This window comes from Bos taurus, chromosome 16, assembly GCF_002263795.3.
Source record: "Bos taurus isolate L1 Dominette 01449 registration number 42190680 breed Hereford chromosome 16, ARS-UCD2.0, whole genome shotgun sequence".
NCBI lineage: Eukaryota > Metazoa > Chordata > Mammalia > Artiodactyla > Bovidae > Bos > Bos taurus.
In genome coordinates, this window is record NC_037343.1 from 544,666 (window position 1) to 565,262 (window position 20,597).

Here is a 20,597-nt window from a genome sequence, read left to right on the forward strand (position 1 = left end):
ATTCAAGTTAATCATTTTATGGCCCAGGATGAACCATTTGGTGCCAAGATTATCCCAAAATGCATCTTATGGGTGAGGGGCCTGGTGCCATTCTGAGTTTTAAGACATTCCTTTCTTTTATTAACAGACTGCTAGTGACTATATAACACCCAGCTGAAGACTAGCAGGGGGGCACTCTTTTTGCCCCCTTCTGATGCCTATGTCAAAAGCTTTCTCTATCTCCTTTATACTTTAATAAAACTTTATTACACAAAAGCTCTGAGCTATCAAACCTCGTCTTTGGCCCCAGATTAAATTCTTCTCCTCCGGAGGCCAAAAATCTCGGCCATCTTTTTTCATTCAACAACAACCTTTCAGTATTAGTGGTGTGAATCACTGAGCTCATGGTGCCCCCTAAAAACGCTCCAATTGCAAGCTGCCAGCAAATCCTCTTGGACATAATAACAGTGTAAAGCAGGGGGTTGGAGATGGCTGTGTACCGGTCATAAGCCATGACAGTCAAGAGAAAACACTCTGTGTCCACCAAACAGCAGAAGAAAGATAACTGTGCAGCACAGCCATTGTAAGAAATGGTCTTCTTATCAGAAATTACATTTACAAGCAACTGGGGGGCAATGACTGAAGAGTAGCAAGCACCCATGAAAGATAAGATGCAGAGAAAGAAGTACATAGGGGTATGCAAGTGGGGACTGATTGTGATTAATAAAATCATCCCAAGGTTCCCCATAAGGGGAACAGAGTAGATAGACAAAAACACAGCAAAAAGAACACTCTGCAGTTCTGGGTGGTCACTGAATCCCAAGAGAAAGAACTGTGTCTTTGTTGCAGGAAGAGGGACCCCTTCCAGGGCCCGAAACTGGGCTCTTGTCTAACTCTCAGAAATGAGTTGTCTGAGGAGACACATGTGCTGACAAAGCAAGAGATTTTATTGGGAAAGGGCACCCAGGTGGAGGGCAGTAGGGTAAGGGAACCCAGGAGAACTGCTCTGCCACATGGCTTGCAGTCTCAGGTTTTACGGTGATGGGATTAGTTTCCGGGTGGTCTTTGGCCAATCATTCTAATTCAGAGTCTTTCCTGGTGACACACGCATCACTCAGCCAAGATGGATGTTAGTGAGAGGGGTTCTGGGAAGTGGACAGACACGTGGTGTCTCCTTTAGACCTTTCCCGAACTCTTCTGGTTGGTGATGGCTTATTAGTCCCATATTACCTATCAGGATCTCCTGTCATAAAACAACTCATGCAAATGGTTACCATGGTGCCTGGCCAGGGTGGGCAGTTTCAATCAGTGTGCTTCCCCTAACAACTCCCCCCTGAGAAACTTCATACTCAAAATACTTCTTGGGAATTGGGGGAGAGGCCTCTTTCTTCTGTAACTTCTTCCTGCTGTGCATGGGCGTAGGCTTGTCTAGCAGAGCAGAAGTCTCTCTCTACCTGATCTAAGTTGGGGTGTTCCACATCTGAAACCAGCTTCCATGTGGTAACTACTACTTCCTTGTAGTAACAGCAATTTAGTTTGAAACTGTTGGCCCCTCTCAGAGATAAAATAGACAAGGGCCAAACAGGAGACCTAACAGGATGGTCATCTCTGGTCCCCGGAAACAGAAGGCAACATTTGGGGTGAGGGTTGCAGGGTTTGTGATCCTTTTTGATTGGTTAGTGGTGAGGCAACAGAGCTGTCTTCCAGGAATCTTGTGTTCAGTCTGAAGTTACCATCCTCCACCTGGGTGGGGGCTCCAGCTCTGTAGAACTCAAAAACATTGTTATGCATATTTCTTTGAGTGGGAACCCAGACCCTCTAGGCTGTACCACCGTTTAATTGTTTCTCCTCTGTTTCTGTATCCTCTCCCTTCCATTATTAGCAATTGTTTGAATCTACCCTTCAGAACTCAGGGAAGGTGAAGGAGGCTGAATGAAGCCTGTATCCTACAGATAAGAAATGGAGAACACAGAACATATTCATACTCCAGAGCCCCACAGAGTTCTACTAAGAAACTGGGCAACTATGACTGTGATAACTTCCTGTCAAAACGAGGCATAGGACTGCCTCAGCTTGGAGAATAGACACTGAATTGGAAGTATTCCTGAGTTCCAAGTTCTATTTCTGAGTGTTATATGATTAAAATTTCAATCCCTTGGTCTGCCATTTTGTTGTAACAGATCCAATTAGAAGTAGCTGGAGGAGGGATAACTGGAATTTTAATAGACAAAATAAATCTCTTTGTTTTTAGAAGAATAGGCCTGAAACCCAGTCTGGACCTGGCACTTCATGGAGACTTGTAGCCAGGTAGCCAGTTGCCTAGTTTTTTAAAATGTAAGGTTGCAGTTACTAGCTTCCAGCAGACATTGTCTTGAGAATGGTGGCATGCAAGCCTGACACGACTCAGAAAACTCAAGTGTTTAGCAATACAAGGTCTAATCTGAAAGTACACCCATAGCATCACCTAGTTATTTCCCAGGATATCTGAACCATAGCTACTCTATTTTGACTTTTAATCGTAAACTTTTCCTTAATAGCCAAAGCAGATTTCACCGTTAATGATGTCAGTGTTTCTCTAGGTATGAGAAGATGCAAGAATTGGGACCCATAAAATCTTCTCCTGAAAAGGGATAACTATATGAAGGCTTGTTCTGCCAGTTTTTCCCAGAGCACAGAGTACCTCATTCCTGATTTTCACCCTGAATTCCTTTCAGGAGCGTTGAAAGTCAGCAGTTACAGCGGCCATGATTTAATCTTTGTAGATGTAGATGGCAAGTGTCAGTCTTCAGTTGGCAGAGCCCCTTTTTGCTCATAAACTTGACCATTATTTTGAGGGGAGCATTTCATGACCATTTTATCCCATGGTGCTGAGAATGTCCATTCTCAGGTTTGGCAAACATTTTGTTGACAGGCCACTCAATGTGCTGTTACTGGACTAGGCCATAAAACAGTATCCAAAATTCTCTGGACCATCTGTCTTACTAGCCTCATGGTCTAGGAAAATATTCCCTCTTGTTGCTTCTTCCCATATCTAGAGTTACACTGTTACCCTCATCGATCTCATATGAGACTATATATTATTCTATAAGAGGCCTCAGACACACATTTGATGGTGTAAGAAACAGCAATTTTGTAAAACAGTTGAAATACAAATAACACAGCCAGCAGTATTAGTAAAGTCACAAATAAAACTTAAGTTAAGAGCTTCCATTAGATGTAGCCCAGTATATCTCAGGTCATCTGACTTAGTCTGCTCTGTAGAATCTATCTTCCAGGGAAATTATATATTGGCACTGTCTATAAGGCACATAGCCCAGTTTTCTAGTGTTACTAGATTGATTGTCCTTGGTATGATTTAATTGTTTCCAACACAGAGGAGACTTTAAGCCTAAATTACCATAGCCTGGTGTTATCTATATAAATCCATCCCGTAATTGTTGGAGATTTTTTCCTCCTTTGCTGAAACTTTTCTTGTTGCTCTGATTGAGCTTGAGTAATAGAAAAAAGCTGAAATTTATGGCCTGAGTCAGAGCAGACATTATTAATTGGCCCGGTGTGCGGATCCTATCTAGTAATATCACAGTGACCTGAATATGACTATAATATTTTTTATAAGTAAATTTTCTCAGGGCCAACCAGTTAGAGTCTTGTAGTAGAGAAATTTACCATGGTAACCCAGAACTAGACACAGATAATTGGCCATAAACCCAACAACTGAATTGATTTCTAAAACTAGAATAGAATCAGGCCTATGATAGAAAAGTATTTGATTTATATGCAAAGGTCTAAGAAGTCAACAAAACATAAATGATCATACGAATCAGGTCCAGCATCTTGGGGAAGCTGTCTACCTCTGATGTCGTCGTCTTCTCATCCTGGTGTAGTGTAGTTTCTCCTGATAAAAAAAAGCCCTTCCATCCAGGTTGGAGACAGTCCCTTAAATTATGTCTTTTTCTAGTCCTGGTTGCAGGTCATGAGACATCTGATTTCCATCCAAGGATAGATTACTGAGATGAGCTTCAGAAACAAAGTATTCTTTAATAATGCAATTAAATTTTACATTAAATATCACATAACAGCAAAGAACTGTCTAAGAGATAAGTCTTACTAGATACAGACCTCCATTAACAAACTGGGATTTAATATTTTTTGAAATATCTTTTTCTCCCTAAAGTTACCCTCATTTTTATCAAATATAACCAAATTAAGGCAGTTTGTTTGCAAAATAGGTCTGTTCTCACTAATTTTTGTCTGATGATTTATATAACTGTAATTGATTATAGACTTTTTATTTTGCTGAAACATTTATAGAGTCTCAGACTGAATTTTTAAAATAAAACAGGGCTGGGAAACTCACACCAAAGGCTTATCACAGATTTTACCTAACAAATCTAGGTGAATTCTTCCCTTTTTAAGGTCTCAAAAATTTCTTGAGATTTTTGAACCCGTGAGATAACCTTTCTAACTCATTTGATAAACTTACTGGAAACCTAAGAATTTCCAATTTTTGGAGGAGTCAGAGAGAAAATGTAATTGTTTTGTTTATAACATTTAATTTTACCAAAGTATTGTCATAATTAGTTTGAGAGGAAGGTTTTCCCTACTCCCTGAAAACCCGTAATTTTTCAGATAGAAACCATAAAAATTATAAGCACATTCGCTGGTTCATTCAGTCCTTTTGTTAACTATTGTGAAGTTTTCAGGTTTTCCATTAGAATACCAGGACATATCATAATGTTAAGAACTCCATATAATTTCTGTATTAGTAATTTTACCATACATCATAACATGAGCTGATTTATTACTCATTTGATAATCTTTTTCATGTAATTTAACCAATCAAATAAACACAGTTTAATAGCTCTCTTTGGGATGTTTCAGGGGCCCTCTGAAGCACCCCAAAGTTAGCTAGAGGTCAAAAGAACTTCAAAAAGAATTCTATTTAGGAAGTTTTATCAAAAAGATCAATTAAAAGGGTTTAGAACATTTGGTCAGATTTAGTCAATGTTGATGGGTGTATCATTTAGTTTGTTGATATGTCACAATTTGCCTAAATACCAAGGCTCAAGGTCTAGTGAAAGTCAGCTCTGCCATCTTGGACCTAGTTGACTCTAACCAGTTTTCTTATGGCTGTGTCATTTCTAACAAAATCCATTTGTCTAACTAATTGTAATCCAATTTGAGAAAATCCTGATGATGCATAACTCTTTTTAGTATTTTTTCATACCTTTTTCTTTTTTTTTTTTTTTTTTACTGAAAACACTTCTTACTTTCCTTTAGCAACCAAGAACTAACTTTTATATTAGCATTTTATAGATTGGTGAGCATAAATACCAGTAATAATTTCTAAAACCCTTGATTTCTAGAACATTTTAGGATGGCACCAAACATCATTCATTTATAGTCCCAAATCTCTTTAGTTTCTCTGTAAAAGGAAATTAGTATTTAGTAGTAAATGTTTCAAAATCTTATTTTATTTGGAAATGACATAACTATTCAACAGACTTCCAACACTTAGCACACGTGGCACAACCCTTAGGAATTTAAGTTACGCCAATCTGGAGAGACTATTTTAGACAGATATTTCTAAAGAATAATTATTCTTAATAGAGTTTATATAAAAACTCATATCTCATTTACATTTTTTAGAAGTTTCTTCACTCAAGGTAATTTCCTTGTTGACAAACTTGTAACAGATATAATATTTAACTTATATTAAACCTAGGTACAATGAAAATATTCTACTTAATGCTAATTACTCTAAGACATGTCTATGTTAGATAGGTCAACGAACAAACATTAATATCAGGTATTTAATACTGAATATTTCCCACTTCACATGAACCTGGAATTTATTGCTTAATTTAGAATTATTTGATTTGTAAGTGCTTACCTTTTTTTAAGCCAAATAAATAGAGCTCATTTACAAATTAACCTCAAAAATATTACCCAGAGACAAAGACATACCAAGACATATTTAGACAGACACAGTGCAAGATCTAGCTTCATTTTCTAAGTTTAGTCATGAATTAGATATTACAATATAAAATTTACTAGTTTATTAAAAAAAAAGTTGAAATAAATAAAAATTTTTAAGTCTTTTTCCCCTTTTCCCTCAGTCTCAGAAGTTAGAGATGTTCTAGATAAGTGTTCCTGAGAGCCTTGGTCTCAAGGCACAGGGAAAGAAAATCAAGTTCTAACAAAATGGTGGCAGGTCTAAACCAAATGGTGGCCAGACAAAGCAAAATGCTCATCAAAAATCACAACACAGAACACAGAGTTAAATTACACACATGGCCTCCAGAGAAGGGAGGACTGGAACTCAGCCCTGCCAGAAATCAGACCAGACAGGAAACAGAATTCGAGTTCTCTGCCAAGAGAAGGTGATCAGTCTCCAATCCTCAGCTCAGGCTGAGGGCCCTTCAACCAGGTTCCTGCATCCAGGACTGGGGGACTAGAAAAACGGGGAAGGATAGGAAGGATTAAGGAGAGGAAAGAGAGAGGGAAGGGAGAGGTCAATAAAGTCTCTTGTTCATTACCATTCGGGGCACTCTGGTGAGTTGTCCGCATCAGGAGACCAGGAACAAAAGGGTCCCCATTGCGGCCACTGGGTCTGGTCCATTGTCAGGCAAGCTAGCCCATGAGTACCCCGAGTAGTCAGGATGTCAGTCTCAGCGAAGAAGAATCTCACCAGAGTTTCAATTTGTTGCAGGAAGAGGGACCCCTTCCAGGGCCCAAAACTGGGCTCTTGTCTAATGCTCAGAAATGAATTGTATGAGGAGACACACGTGCTGACAAAGCAAGAGATTTTATTGGGAAATGGCACCCGGGTGGAGAGCAGTAGGGTAAGGGAACCCAGGAGAACTTCTCTGCTGCGTGGCTCTCAGTCTCGGGTTTTACGGTGATGGATTAGTTTCCAGGTGATCTTTGGCCAATCATTCTAATTCAGAGTCTTTCCTGGTGGCCCATGCATCACTCAGCCAAGATGGATGCTAGCGAGAGGGATTCTGGGAAGTGGACGGACACACGGTGTCTCCTGTAGACCTTTCCCAAACTCTTCCAGTTGGTGATGGCTTATTACTTCTGTATTCCTTATCAGGATCTCCTGTCATAAAACAACTCATGCAAATGGTTACCATGGTGCCTGGCCAGGGTGGGCGGTTTCAATCAGTGTGCTTCCCCTAACATCTTCACAGTGCTATTCTCCACCTCCATTCTCTGCAGGGTTCCTGAAGGTTGGAATTTCAGCAGGGAACCAATGGGGATGTTGATAATAACCTGTAGAGTAGCTACAAAGGAAAACAATAGTAATTCTAAATCCACTTGGGCACCCTCATAACACTTAGGCGTAAATAAAGTAAGTTTAGTATAAGCATAGCTCTTGAACTGAAATACTTTTTTTTTATTAGTTAATTGCTTTTTTTTTAATGTTTGGCAGAGACATGTAGCTTTCAGGACCTTAGTTCTCTATGAGCAATGGAACGCATCTACTTTATACTGAAAGCACAGTGTCCTAACCACTGGATGGCCAGGGAATTCTGTGAGATAGTTTATTTAATTGAATTGATTGTTTATACTTCTATTTCTTAAAGATATATATATAACCAGATAGATTTTTTTTTTCCCATTAAATGAGACACCATCAAACCAGCCGGTGAACTTTGAATTTGTTAATTTCATCAACTCTTTCATCTGTCACCAACTTCAAGTGATTGAGGTTAGTTACACTGATACATAGCAAACTGAGTAACTAGCCTCTCTTTCCCTTTGTGGTATTTTTATTTACACAACAAATAGATACATTTTTATTTCAGTTGAAGCCTATACATGTAGAGGAGTAGAAGTTCTTTATTTCTCACCTTGAGCTGAGAATTTGCCTCTGAGGACTAAAGAAACTAGTTAAAGTTTCTTGAAATCCACTGATGAAATAGAAGGAAGTAAGATTCAGAATTAGTTATGTAAGTAACTAAATCCTAACTCTGCCACTTAGCAATTATAAAGTCTTCGGCAAGCCAAGTAATCACAGAATTTTAGCTTCATCACCTATAAAATGAAAAGGACAGTACCTTCCTCATCAAATAATATTAAATTTCCTTCTAGGCTCAATATCTTCACCATCAGTTCATTCACTGTTCGAAAGTTGGCAACATAGTAATTTTGCAGAATTCCATATATCTACTTTATGTCATCTGAAATCCAAGCTATGAAATACAACTAGAGAAATCCAAATGCTTGCATATTTATTAAATTCATCTAGGCAATGCAATAATAATATTCAGGAATATTGGATGGCCCCTTTGATTAAAATGATAAAAGATGTTATAAATGCTCACCTACCCACCTCTCTGTTATCTCTGCACTTCCTTGTCATTACTTTAGCCCACAGCTCTGTAAATTGTAGATAACCCATAGCAATGCAAGTGACACTTGTCTATAGACAGGCACATTTTGCCTAGGATAGAGATGATTGATTTCTCTCCCTGCTGATGGTAAAAATCCAGCTTTACATCTATTTGTCAGTTTATTTGTGAATTCCTGATTTATAGTATTGTGGTTCTTTGAAATATGTTGTGTACATTTCATAACATATTAAGTATTGAATAAGGTAAGTAAAATCTTTGATGCCTCTACATGATATATGCATTGTTATTGTTCAGTCGTTAAATAAGTGTTTGATTCTTTAGGACTTCAGGGACTGCAGCATGCCAGGCATCCCTGTACCTCACTGTTCCTGCCTATAAAAGTTAAAGATAAGTTAAATATGTGTGCATATATGTTATATACACATATATATTTTTCTTTAACAATTTAAATTATTCATGGCTCTTACAAACTCAGTATTTAAATAACTTCAGATTTGAAAACATTTTCATTGTGATCTCATATTCTCTGTCTCAGAGCATAATCTAAACACATTACCAAAATCTTAACCTCCCGTCTTATCCTCAATTTGTTCCAAGTTCTTAACAAAACTAAATGTCTTATTAAAACTTTGTATACATTTAAATTAATAAGCACAACTATCTGTGAAGCTATTTTGGAGGCACAGAAAATGAACTACAGACACAATAATAATTGTAGATTCTGCATTGCTCAACACCTATTTTTCTGCATCTCTTCTGTTTCTAGGTAGATTAAGCAAATTCTGGGTAAATGTGTGTATCTGACATTAATACATTTGCATCTTATAATTTTCAATTTTTCTCATCTAGTTTAATTCTCATAGTTCTTTAAACAGTACTGATCATCTCTCAGTTTTATTGAGAAGGAACTGATTATTTCAGCTCAATGAATAGTCCAGTACTGCATAGCTTTGCAATCAAAGAACAGGTCCAGAGTTTGGACATTCTGTACACTGGACATCCTTCAATAAACACTACCTTCCCAGAAATGGAAATGTTAGAAATGGTGGAGCTTAGAAGATCACTGTAAATAATATAGTTATTTCCCCAAAACTAAATGTGCTCACCTGCCAGGGAAGTCCTTAGTCACTTTTTCTTTTCTCTTTTTATTTTAATTTCTTTAAGTTTTTTATTTTGTATTGAGGTATATCGATTAACAAACAATGATGTGGTAGTTTTAGGTGAACAGAGAAGGACTCAGCCATACACATGCACGTGTCCATTCCCCCTCAAACTTTCATCCATCCAGGCAGCCACGTAACATTGCACAGAGTTCCCTGTGCTATACAGTAGGTCCTTGCTGATTGTCCATTTTTACTACAGCAGTGTGCGCATGCTTACCCCCAGGTCCCATTCTCCTCCCCCTACTCTTTTCCACTGGTAACCATAAGGTCATTCTCTGAGTCTGTAAGTCTCTTTCTGTTTTTATAAGTTCATTGTATCAACTCTTCTTTGGTTCTGCATATAAGGATGTCATATGATATTTCTCCTTCTCTGTCTGAATTACTTCACTCAGTATGACACTCTCTAAGTCCATCCATGCTGATGCAAATGGCACTATTTCATTATTTTTAATGGCTGAGTAATATCATTATTTTTTAAAACATTTTTTTCCTTCTCCCTTAAAGTCAGCCCTCTTATCTGCCTGAATCCTTTTACTTGTGTATTGACAGTTGTTGGGATCAATGCATTACCATAAGATAGGACAAATAATATAAAAATCAGTTCAGCTGTAATTGGTATATAGCTCCATCCATTCTTAAAAATAAATAATACATAATGAGCACAGTGTTTAATTCTGATTCCTAGTCAGAGTTCAGTAATGGTGAGGTTTGTTTTAAGGTTTGCTGTTGTCGTTGTTTAGTTGCAAAGTCTTGTCCTGCTCTTTTGTGACCCCGTGGACTGTAGCCCACCAGGCTTCTCTGTCCTTGCAGTTTCCCAAGCAAGAATACTGGAGTGGGTTGCCATTTCCTTCTCCAGGGGATCTTCCTGATGCAGAGATCAAACTCATGTCTCCTGCATTGGCAGGCAGATTCTTTAACACTATCGTGTGTCAAACATTAGGTTTTTGTTTCTGCTGTTGTTTTTGTTAGCTATATTTTCAGAATTTAAAACCTGCATTACCCTAAGTACGTTTATCCTCAAAATATCAATTTCTATGTGTAAAATAAGTGAGCTTCCCTAGTGCCTCAGAGAAAAGTCTGCCTGCAATACAGGAGACTTGGGTTCGATCTCTAGGTTGGGAAGATCCCCTGAAGAAGGAAATAGGAACCCACTCCAGTATTCTTGCCTGACCAAACCCATCGACTGAGGATCCTAGCAAGTTATAATCCATGGGGTCTCAAGGAGTTGGACATGACTGAGCTGTTAGTAAAAAAAAAAAAAAAAAAAGAAGAAAGAAAGTAAGATAAGCACTTAAAATCCCATCAAGTTCTAATAGCCTAAGATTAAGGTAAGAACACTTACCAGATTGTTATCTTTTTCATTCACCTTCTTACTACACTGTTGTCAGTATCAGTTCATTTTTCACTGGAAAAGTCAATTTTAGGACTTAAAGATCTAAAAAGAAAAGCTGATCCATTGTCTAATTTTTGCAACCCATTTGGGCGGGTCTTCTGTGTTCATAGAAGAAATCTGTGCTTTCCTTAGGAAGGCTGCAGTTTCTTAGGGTAATGCAAGATCTTTTATATATTGCTTTTAAGCTTTTGAGATTAGCTTTCTAATCTCAGATCTCATGATCACACACTCTGATATTCAAATCCCAATGGGAAAACTTACCTGAGCAATTAGAGCTCTACTGAAGGGTTGAGTACACACAAAGGAAATGATGTAATGTGTTTTTCTATATCTTAAGAACATCTCAAGCAAAAAATATATTATGACTTTCAAAATGGTAGATTGTTATGCATAAAATTGGAGGATGATTGTTGCTATCTGATTTGACTTGTTCAAAGCAATTTATCAATTAATAGAAGTTCTATGTGACAGGACAGTGGTGAACTGAAATGAAGCCAAATATACCCATACACGAATTGAGAATTAGAAGGCCTTTAAATAAACATTGTCAACTAAAAATTAACATAGTCACAACCTGAAAGTAGAGATGTTACTTGATGGGAATGTTAAGGACTCTGAGACCAGGAGGCAGCATCTCAGTAGTCATGAGAAAACCACTCAAGGAGGCAGGAGAGGGAGTCAGGCTATATACAAGTTTACAAGGAGGGGACAGGGAATCGGAACATCAAAGATCATTGTGAGGTAGAGAAAATCAGCTATCAAGTTAAGAAGTTTATTTTTCTTCTACATATGGAAAGATGCAAGCCTCTGGGCTCACTGAATTCATTCCTTTCATATGCACTTCAGCTCAGTTCAGTTCAGTCCCTCAGTCCTGTCCAGACCCCATGGACTGCAGCACGCCAGGCTTCCCTGTCCATCACCAGCTCCAGGAGCTTACTATCTGGGGCCAAATTCTGTCTCCTGATTGTTTGCATCCTTAATTCCTCGCTCACCTTAAGGCGTGGCCGATGTGGCAGATGGCTGCTGCTTGCATTCCCTGAGCTCTCAGCAAACAGCTCTGCGGGTGGCAGCATCTGCTGGCTCTGTTTTGGGAGCCCTCATTCACATTTGGAGACCAGAAATCACGGATGGCTGTGACATTTCTTGTTTATGGATATGACAGCAGACATTTAATTTCATCACATGAGAAAGTCAATGATGAATGAAATTGACTCCAATATGTGTTATCTGTGCATCAAGTTCAAGTGGAATTTTGGCCATCCAAGATCAGAATTGACCTGATAATCCTAACTCAGTACAAACATTTACTCTATGTATATGTGCCAGCTGGTGTTCTGAATACAGAACAGAGAAAGGGAGGATAAATGGAACTGTATATGAAGAATTTGGCAAACAGAGAATACTGAATGAGAGACAAAACAGGAAAAAAAAATAAGAAATTGATTGGAGATTGAAAATTTCATGGCGTGATCGAAGGATTGACATGAGATTTAGAGCAATGTTGCCTGTGTGTGTGTGTGTGTGTGTGTGTGTGTGTGTGTATGGGCTTCCTTGGTGGCTCAGTGATAAAGAGTCCACTTGCCAATACAGGAGCCACAGGAGACAGGGGTTCGATCTTTGGGTTGGGAAGATCCTCTGGAGGAGGAAATGGCAACCCACTCCAGGATCCTTGCTTGGATAATCCAATGGACAGAGGAGCCTTGTGGGTTAAAGTCCATGGGATCACGAAGAATCGGACACAACTGAGTGAGCACACACACACACAGTAAAATGAAACACAATAAAATTATAAACAAATGAGAAATTCACACGAATTCCTACAATTTGCAGGTAAGAGAGTGGCCAGATTATTTATGTGAAACCACGTAAAGAAATACAGAAGAGCCTTTCTGTGTTTGCTTTACAGACAAGTCGGAGGAGCAGTCAGTGTGCCCCCATTACTCCAGATGGGGCAGAGGGGAGCCTTGTACAGTGGATGGTGCACTGTCTATAAAGACAGCCCTCAACTCACCCATGGCAGTGCAAACTACACCACAGAGAGGGTTCTGTCTATGCAGATCAATGGTGACTTAGGCCTTGGCAAATGCGGGCTTCCAATGGGGAAGAAGAAAATGACAGCCTGAGGGTGATGAGAACCAAATGCTTTGTCTTAAACAGCATAAAATGGCATTGGGAATGCAAGTGTGTGCTAAATTAATTGTTTTTTCCTGCATTGCCAGGCAGATTCTTTACCTTCTTAGTCACCAGGAGACACTGGTTTAATCCCTGGATCAGAAAGATCCCCTGAAGAAGGAAATGGCAGCCCACTCCAGTAAACTTGCCTGGGAAATCCCATGTACAAAGAAACATGGCTGTGGTCCATGGGGTAACAAAAGAGTCACATGTGACTTAGTGATTAAATAACAACAAACATATGCAAAAAGAGTGATATGAATCACTTTGCTGTACACCTGTAACTAATACAACTTTGTCAATCAACTATATTTTAATAAAAAAATAGATTTCCTAGAACCCGAAATTGTGTTTCATTTTTACAGCTAGATTAATTGCTAATTGGATACCAGGAGAACAGAACTTTAAAATTTTGTTTAGAGTATTATTCCAATTTTTTTCATAGTTATGTAGAGAGAAGGCATAAATCATTACACATGGCATGCTAACATAACTACTGCTTCTTTCTCCCCAGCCCACCCCCTATAAGGGGAATATATTTTTATTAATAGCTCTTCTTTTACAACTTAAATTATATCAACAGGGCATTCAGTTTCTTTTTTTTTTTTTTTTCAATTTTAACTAGTGTAATGCTATAAACCTACTGGAGAGATGAAATTGTTCACTGAAAAAAAAATGCACACACTAAAAGTTGAGAGTTATATTTTATTTGGCAGACATTCTGAGGACTTCAAGCCTGGGACACAGCATCTCAGATAAGTGCTAAGAATCTGTTCTGCAGAGGTAAGTTCTGAAGAGGCAAGGGGGAGCCACAAGAGATAGAAGATTTTGCAACAAAAGATCAGATAATCAGAACACCAAAAGATTATTGTTGATAAAAGAAAACCAGATAAACTAAAGAATTTAGCCCTTTTTCTGTGTATGGGAAGATGCAACAGTTTGGGATCTCTGACACTGTTCCTTTGATATGCACCTTAGCTATCTTGAGAGTCCCTTGGACAGCAAGGAGATCCAACCAGTCCATCCTAAAGGAAATCAAGCCTGAATATCCATTGGAAGGACTGATACTGAAGCTCAAGCTCCAATACTTTGGCCACCTGATGGAAAGAACTGACTCATTGGAAAAGACCCTGATGCTGGGAAAGATTCAAGGCAGGAGGAGAAGGGGTCGACAGAGGATGAGATGGTTGGATGGCATCACCGACTCATGATGAGCTTGAGTTATCTCCAGGAGTTGGTGATGGACAGGGAGGCCTGGTGTCCTGCAGTCCATGAGGTTGCAAAGAGTTGGACATGACTAAGCAACTGAACTGAACTGAACTGAATTTAGCTATCTGGGGCCAGCCGACCTTAAGAAAGCCTATTCTGTGCTTTCTCATCCTGAGTTCCCTCAGGGTGTTCTGACCAGGCTTCAGGACTACAACCTCCTTTGTTTACTGATGTGGCAGGCAATAGTTTTCATTAACAAAGTCCTCTCCAATGGTTTCTGGAAAATCAGGGGATGTTTGGTGATAATAACTGAAGCAAAATGAAGAGAAACTGAGCAGATTTTTACATCAAATAATTCTTGTCCAAGATTCTCATTTTTGCAAAAGATAACAGTGCAGATGGATTTCACCTAAAGTGAACAGACTAGAATGAAATTAAGGAAATTATTATTTTTTTTTTATAAATTTACAAAGGTTCAAGTTTTTAATTAGTTTTTCAGGCTAATTCATTCATCTATTCAATAAATATTTTTGAATTGCATCCTGAGGCTAAGCATTGTACATGTAGACAACAGTGAATTAGACAGGAAGGACCAAACTTTTATGGAATATTTAGTCTAGAGACAGAAATTTCTCATTCAGTCTTACTTACAAATTATTTGCTTCTAAATATTAGGATGGAGCTTTTTTAGGGTGAAACAAATACATGAAAAGGATATAAACAAACCTATTTTGACCCACTAACACTCCCATCTGACTCAGCAAGTTTATTAAGCCTGTTGTTAAAATAAATAAATAGGAGCCTTTAGGAAGGTAAATCAAATTAACATGAGTCAGGGGTTGCTCTGTGCATGTCATCTCTCTGAGACTTCTCCAAGAAAAGAAAAAAGAGGTGTAAAAAAACCCTCTTTGCAAAACAGAAGAGTGATCCTCCTACTACTCTTCCTTAGTTGGGAGAGTTTAGTGTAATGACTGTTCCCTAAACTGATTTAGGTGAAAGTGTAAGTAGTGGAAAATATTCAGAAACTGTACTAGTAAGACTATAAGAATCTATGTCAAAGTTTCTGCACTGCTTCTCTTAGAATCTTTAAATACTTTAGGATGAAAGTACTGTATCACCCAGAACATAATTTAGTGCTGATTGCTTTTTTTAGGGCACCTTTTACATCCTTATTCCTTAAGCTATAGATCAGTGGGTTTAACATGGGGATGACAACTGTGTAAAAGACAGAGGCCGTTTTGTCTGTGTCCATGGAGTAACTGGAGCTGGGTCTGAAATACATAAACAGGAGTGTGCCATGAAATATAGCCACAGCGGTTAAGTGGGAAGCACATGTAGAGAAAGCTTTGCATCTCCCCTCGGCTGAGTTCATCCTAAAGATGGTTGTTATGATGTAGCTGTAGGAGAGGAGGACAGTGATAATGCTGGTCTCCACAACACAGCCAATAAAAGTAAACATCACAATCTCATTGATGGATGTATCTGAGTAGGAGAGGGCTAATAAGGGTGGGATGTCACAGAAAAAGTGATTGATGATATTGGAATTGCAGAATGACAACTGAAATGTACAACAGGTATGGATTGCTGAATCAACCAAGCCTACGATGTAGGCAATAACCACAAGCTGGGTACAGATTCCCCTGGACATGGCAATTGTATAAAGAAGTGGATTGCAAATGGCCACATAAAGGTCATAAGACATGACAGCCAACATGAGACATTCCACATCTGCAAAGGCTCCAAAAAAGTACATCTGGATGGCACATAGATCATATGGAATCCTTTTTTGCTCAGATAAGAAATCAGCCAGCATCTTGGGAGAGATAGTAGAAGAATAGCAAATGTCGCAGAAGGACAGATTGCTCAGGAAGTAATACATGGGTGTGTGCAGTCTGGGGTCCCTCTTGATCAGCAGGACCATCCCCACATTGGCAACCACAGTTATGACATAAACCAGCAGGAAGAGCACAAAGAGCCCCTGCTGCACATCTTGTCTACTGGAAAGTCCTAAGAATATGAAGTCAGCAAACACAGTGCAGTTCTCAACAGTCATCCCTCACACATGAAAATTCCTAGTTATGAAAAAGGAAATGGAAGTGGAGGGTTAATATCATCTTACTGTCTTAATTGCTAAACTGCCATTTGTTTCTATATTTCAGTAATTAGAAGAAGAGATAAATAATGCTAAGATGCCTTGAAGTTAAATTGACCCTTTGGGAAATATTTCCAATTTGATATAACTGATAAAATGATAATAATAATGATACACTTGTAAACCACTGTAGTGTTTGCAGCACAAACTCATCTAAGCTAAATAAGGCTATTTCCACATAAATTTGTATAGCATTTATGACCATTTTTGCTACTTCAATCTAATATTAAGGAATTTATGTCCTCAGATTGAAGGCAAGATTCCTGACAAGATCTCTGCTTTGTTTTGTTTCAATGATGTACGGATGTTATCATATCTTGTAATAGAAAAATACAGTTAATGAGTTATATAGATAATGAACATATTGCTTTGCAATTTCTTCAAAGAAATGCAATGTGTGTGTGGAGTGTGGAGTGTGGAGCAGGAAGAGCTATGGCAAGTTTCTGGACATAACAAGAACTCTTTTTTCCCCATTAAACTCTCAGGTCTGTTCAACTTTAGTATATGAGACATAGACAGTTTGCAAAGACCCAGTGGAGCAGAAAGGTGATAGCTTTTGGGTAAGAGGGTGGAAAGGTGCCTATGTATGAAATGTTAGAGGGGAGAGGCAGTCATATTCCAAGGCTGATATTCTCACCTCTGAGAGCTGCTGCTAGAATGTCTGGGACCCAGTTGTAGAGATGCTGATAGCACAGATGACAGAGAGGCAAGAAAGGCAGTGTGGTTTACTGTGTGGATCCTTCTGACCAAGTCTACTCTTCTTAATATGATATATTTAACACAATTTCAGTTATGTAAGACACATGATACAAATACTCATATGTTTACAGTCCCAGATTCTCAGAGACAATCATGCATGAACTGTGTTCCCACCCCAGTCTCTAAAAAATTTAATAGTTTCATTCTTTAATTTGATCCATATTTATCTTGAATATCTCTGAGGCCAGTCATCCTTGATTTGGGAGTCACTTGTCTTAGGGAGGCTAATTGAATTTTATGTCCCCCTGTTATACTCTGCCCTAACCAACTGTGTGATACACAATGTCATACCCGCCCTCATAAGAAAAGTGGAGTTGAACATAGGGCTTCCCAGGTGGCTCAGTGATATAGAATTTGCCTGCCAGTGCAGGAGATGCAAAAGATATGACTTTGCTCCCTGGATCAGGCAGATCCCCTGGAGGAGGAAATGGCAACTCGCTCCAGTATTCTTGCCTGGGAAATCTCATGGACAGAGGAGCCTGGCAGGCTACAGTCCATGGGATCACAAAAGAGTTGGACTATGTATATTTATCTGTGTATATCTGAAGAATTGATACTTTCCAGTTGTGGTGCTGGAGAAGGCTCTTGAGAGTCCTTTTGGACTGCAATGAGGTCAAACCAGTTAATCCTAAAGGAAATCAACCTTCAATATTTGCTGGAAGGGCTGAAGCTGAAGCTCCAATATTTTGGCCACCTGATGCAAAGAGCCAAGTCACTGGGGGGAAAACCCAACTCTTTGGAAAAGACCCTAATGCTGGGAAAGATTTAGGGAAAAAGAGAAAGGTGCAGCAGAGGATGAGATGGTTAAATAGCATCACCAACACAATTTGGTGCAAATGAATTTGAGCAAACTCAAGGAGAGAATGAAGGGCTGGGAAGCCTGGTGTGCTACAGTCCATCGGGTTGCAGAGTCAGACATGGCTTAGCAACTGATCAACAATAACAAATATATTGATTTGAAATAAAGATTGTAAAAAGTAAGTAAAATGAAGTTTTGTGTATATTTCATATCTTCCTTTGTTTATATAACATGCTTTCTTTCAAAAAAGGATTTAAAACCTAAGGAAATCTCAAATATATATCAGAGAAACAAGAAAGATATCAGTACCTGTCCCAGAATTCCTGACTTGTTTGTTGCATGCAGTTGTATCTGCCAGAGGATTCAGCATTGTCTCCTGCCTGACCTAGACTATATAACCATCTCTGTGTCTGGTCCCTGGGTGGTGAACCCTTGGTCTCTCAGGAATAATTAACAGACATCATGATGTAGTTCATCATCTGGCATTTCATACAAGTAACTTGATTGTGAATGGAATACAAATACAGTTAAATGATACGAATCAACAAGCATTCTTTATATCCAGTTCACAAATCCCTATACAGGCACTTTATTTTCATTTGATAAATTGCAAAACAAATGCATAACCATTCACCCTTAGATAATTACACAGACACATAACATCCCATTAAACGCATCCACAAAGTAAAGATTTTGTAAAAACAGCAAATATCTGAACATATATATACTACCTATGGATAACTAGATTTTGTTTTCTACACCCACTTGGCTTTTAATTTTTAAATAAAAATGATGTTACAATGAATTATGTAATTAATTATACATATAACACCACTTAGTGTATATTCAACTATTAATACCATAAAACCTGTGACGTGAGAAAATTAAATATATATAATTTATCATCTTTCTGCATTTTCATATTGTGTGGATCACAGCAAACTGTGGAAAATTCTTAAAGATACGGGAATACCAGACCGCATTACCTGCCTCCAAGAAAACCTGTATGCATCTCAAGAAGCTAGAACCAAACACGGAGCAACATGCTAGTTCAAAATTGGGAAAGGAGTTAACTTAAGGCTATATATTATCACTCTGCTTATTAAATTTATATACTCTGTGAAATGCTGGGCTGGATGAAGCACAAGCTGGAATCAAGATTTCTGGAAGAAATATAAACAACCTCAGATATGCAGATGACACCACTCTTATGGCAGAAAGTGAAGAGGAACTAAAAAGCCTTTTGATGAAGGTGAAAGAGCAAAGGGAAAAAGCTGGTTTACAACTCAACATTCAAAACACTAAGATCACGGCATACAGTCCCATAATTTCATGGCAAATACATGGGGTAACAATGGAAATAGTGACAAACTTTATTTTCTTTGGCTCCAAAATCACTGCAGATGGTGACTGCAGCCATGAAATTAAGAGATGCTTTCTCCTTGGGAGAAAATATATGACTAACCTAGGCAGAATATTAAAAAGCAGAGACAACACTTTGCTGACAAAGGTTAGTATAAACAAAGCTATGGTTTTTTCAATAGTTATGTATGGATGTGAGAGTTGGATCTTAAAGAAAGCTGAGCATCAAACAATTGATGCTTTTGAACTGTGGTGTTGGAGAAGACTATTGAGAGTCCTCTGGACAGCAAGGAAATCAACCAGTCCATCCTAAAGGAAATCAGTCCTAAATATTCATTGGAAGGACTAATGCTGAGGCTGAAGCTCCAATATTTTTGCCACCTGATGGGAAGAGATGATTCATTGGAAATGACCCTAACGCTGGGAAAGATTGAAGGCAGGAGGAGAAGGGGACAACAGAGGGTGAGATGGTTGGATGGTATCACTGATTCTATGGACATGAGTTTGAGCAAACCCCAAGAGATGGTGAAGGACAGGAAAACCTGGCATCCTGCAGTCCATGGGGTCACAAAGAGTTGGCATGACTTAGCAACTGCACAACAACAACATAGTTTATCAAAGTCAGATATTTCTTAAAATAATTTCTATGTGGGAACTTCCCTGGGGGTCCAGTGGTTAAGACCCTGCACTTCCACCGCAGAGGGGGAGGGTTCCACTTGGTGCCCTTGGTGTGGGTTAAGATCCCACATACCACATGGCAAGCAAATAAATAAATAAATAGAATTAAAATCATAAAAATAAATAAATAAATTCTATAAATGATGTTTAGGAGCAAAGAGTATTAAAATGACTTAAAACTTGCAATTTTTTATTTTTCACCTATACTCACTTTATATTATCTAATTTTCACTGCATGTTATTATAGATTTGACATATTATCACATATATCCTGACCTAATAGCCTTATAATATGAAACAGAAATTGAAGCCCAGAGGGAATAATATTCTGCAATTCTGTAGACATTGTTTCTTTACTTCCATAGAAATACCTCAAAAAATATATTCCTGAATACAGCACAATGAAACAAATTTGTCTTAAAATATAACTCTAAGTAGTCTCTCAGATGTTATGGCTTGTTTATGTTAAAGTGACACTTGAAAACTCACAAAACAATGACATATGGCTCCTAGGTTTCTGGGAGGACTGGTGGATCATACAAGTCCCATTTCTAAACCAAGGAGGGAT

At 38.4% G+C, this 20,597-nt stretch overlaps 1 protein-coding gene and 1 pseudogene across 1 annotated transcript; both read right to left on the bottom strand.

The window, feature by feature from the left end:
* On the bottom strand, positions 203 to 823 carry OR9T1P (olfactory receptor family 9 subfamily T member 1, pseudogene; annotated as a pseudogene).
* On the bottom strand, positions 15,394 to 16,332 carry OR5W1 (olfactory receptor family 5 subfamily W member 1). Its single transcript, NM_001390062.1, has one exon. It carries the CDS (start codon positions 16,330 to 16,332, stop codon positions 15,394 to 15,396), a length of 939 nt encoding a protein of 312 aa, NP_001376991.1.
* Positions 16,333 to 20,597: the final 4,265 nt, after the last annotated feature.

What these genes read in the sequence shown, in the direction of transcription:
- OR5W1 (NM_001390062.1), bottom strand. Translation starts at nt 16,332, where the DNA reads ATGACTGTTGAGAACTGCACTGTGTTTGCTGACTTCATATTCTTAGGA.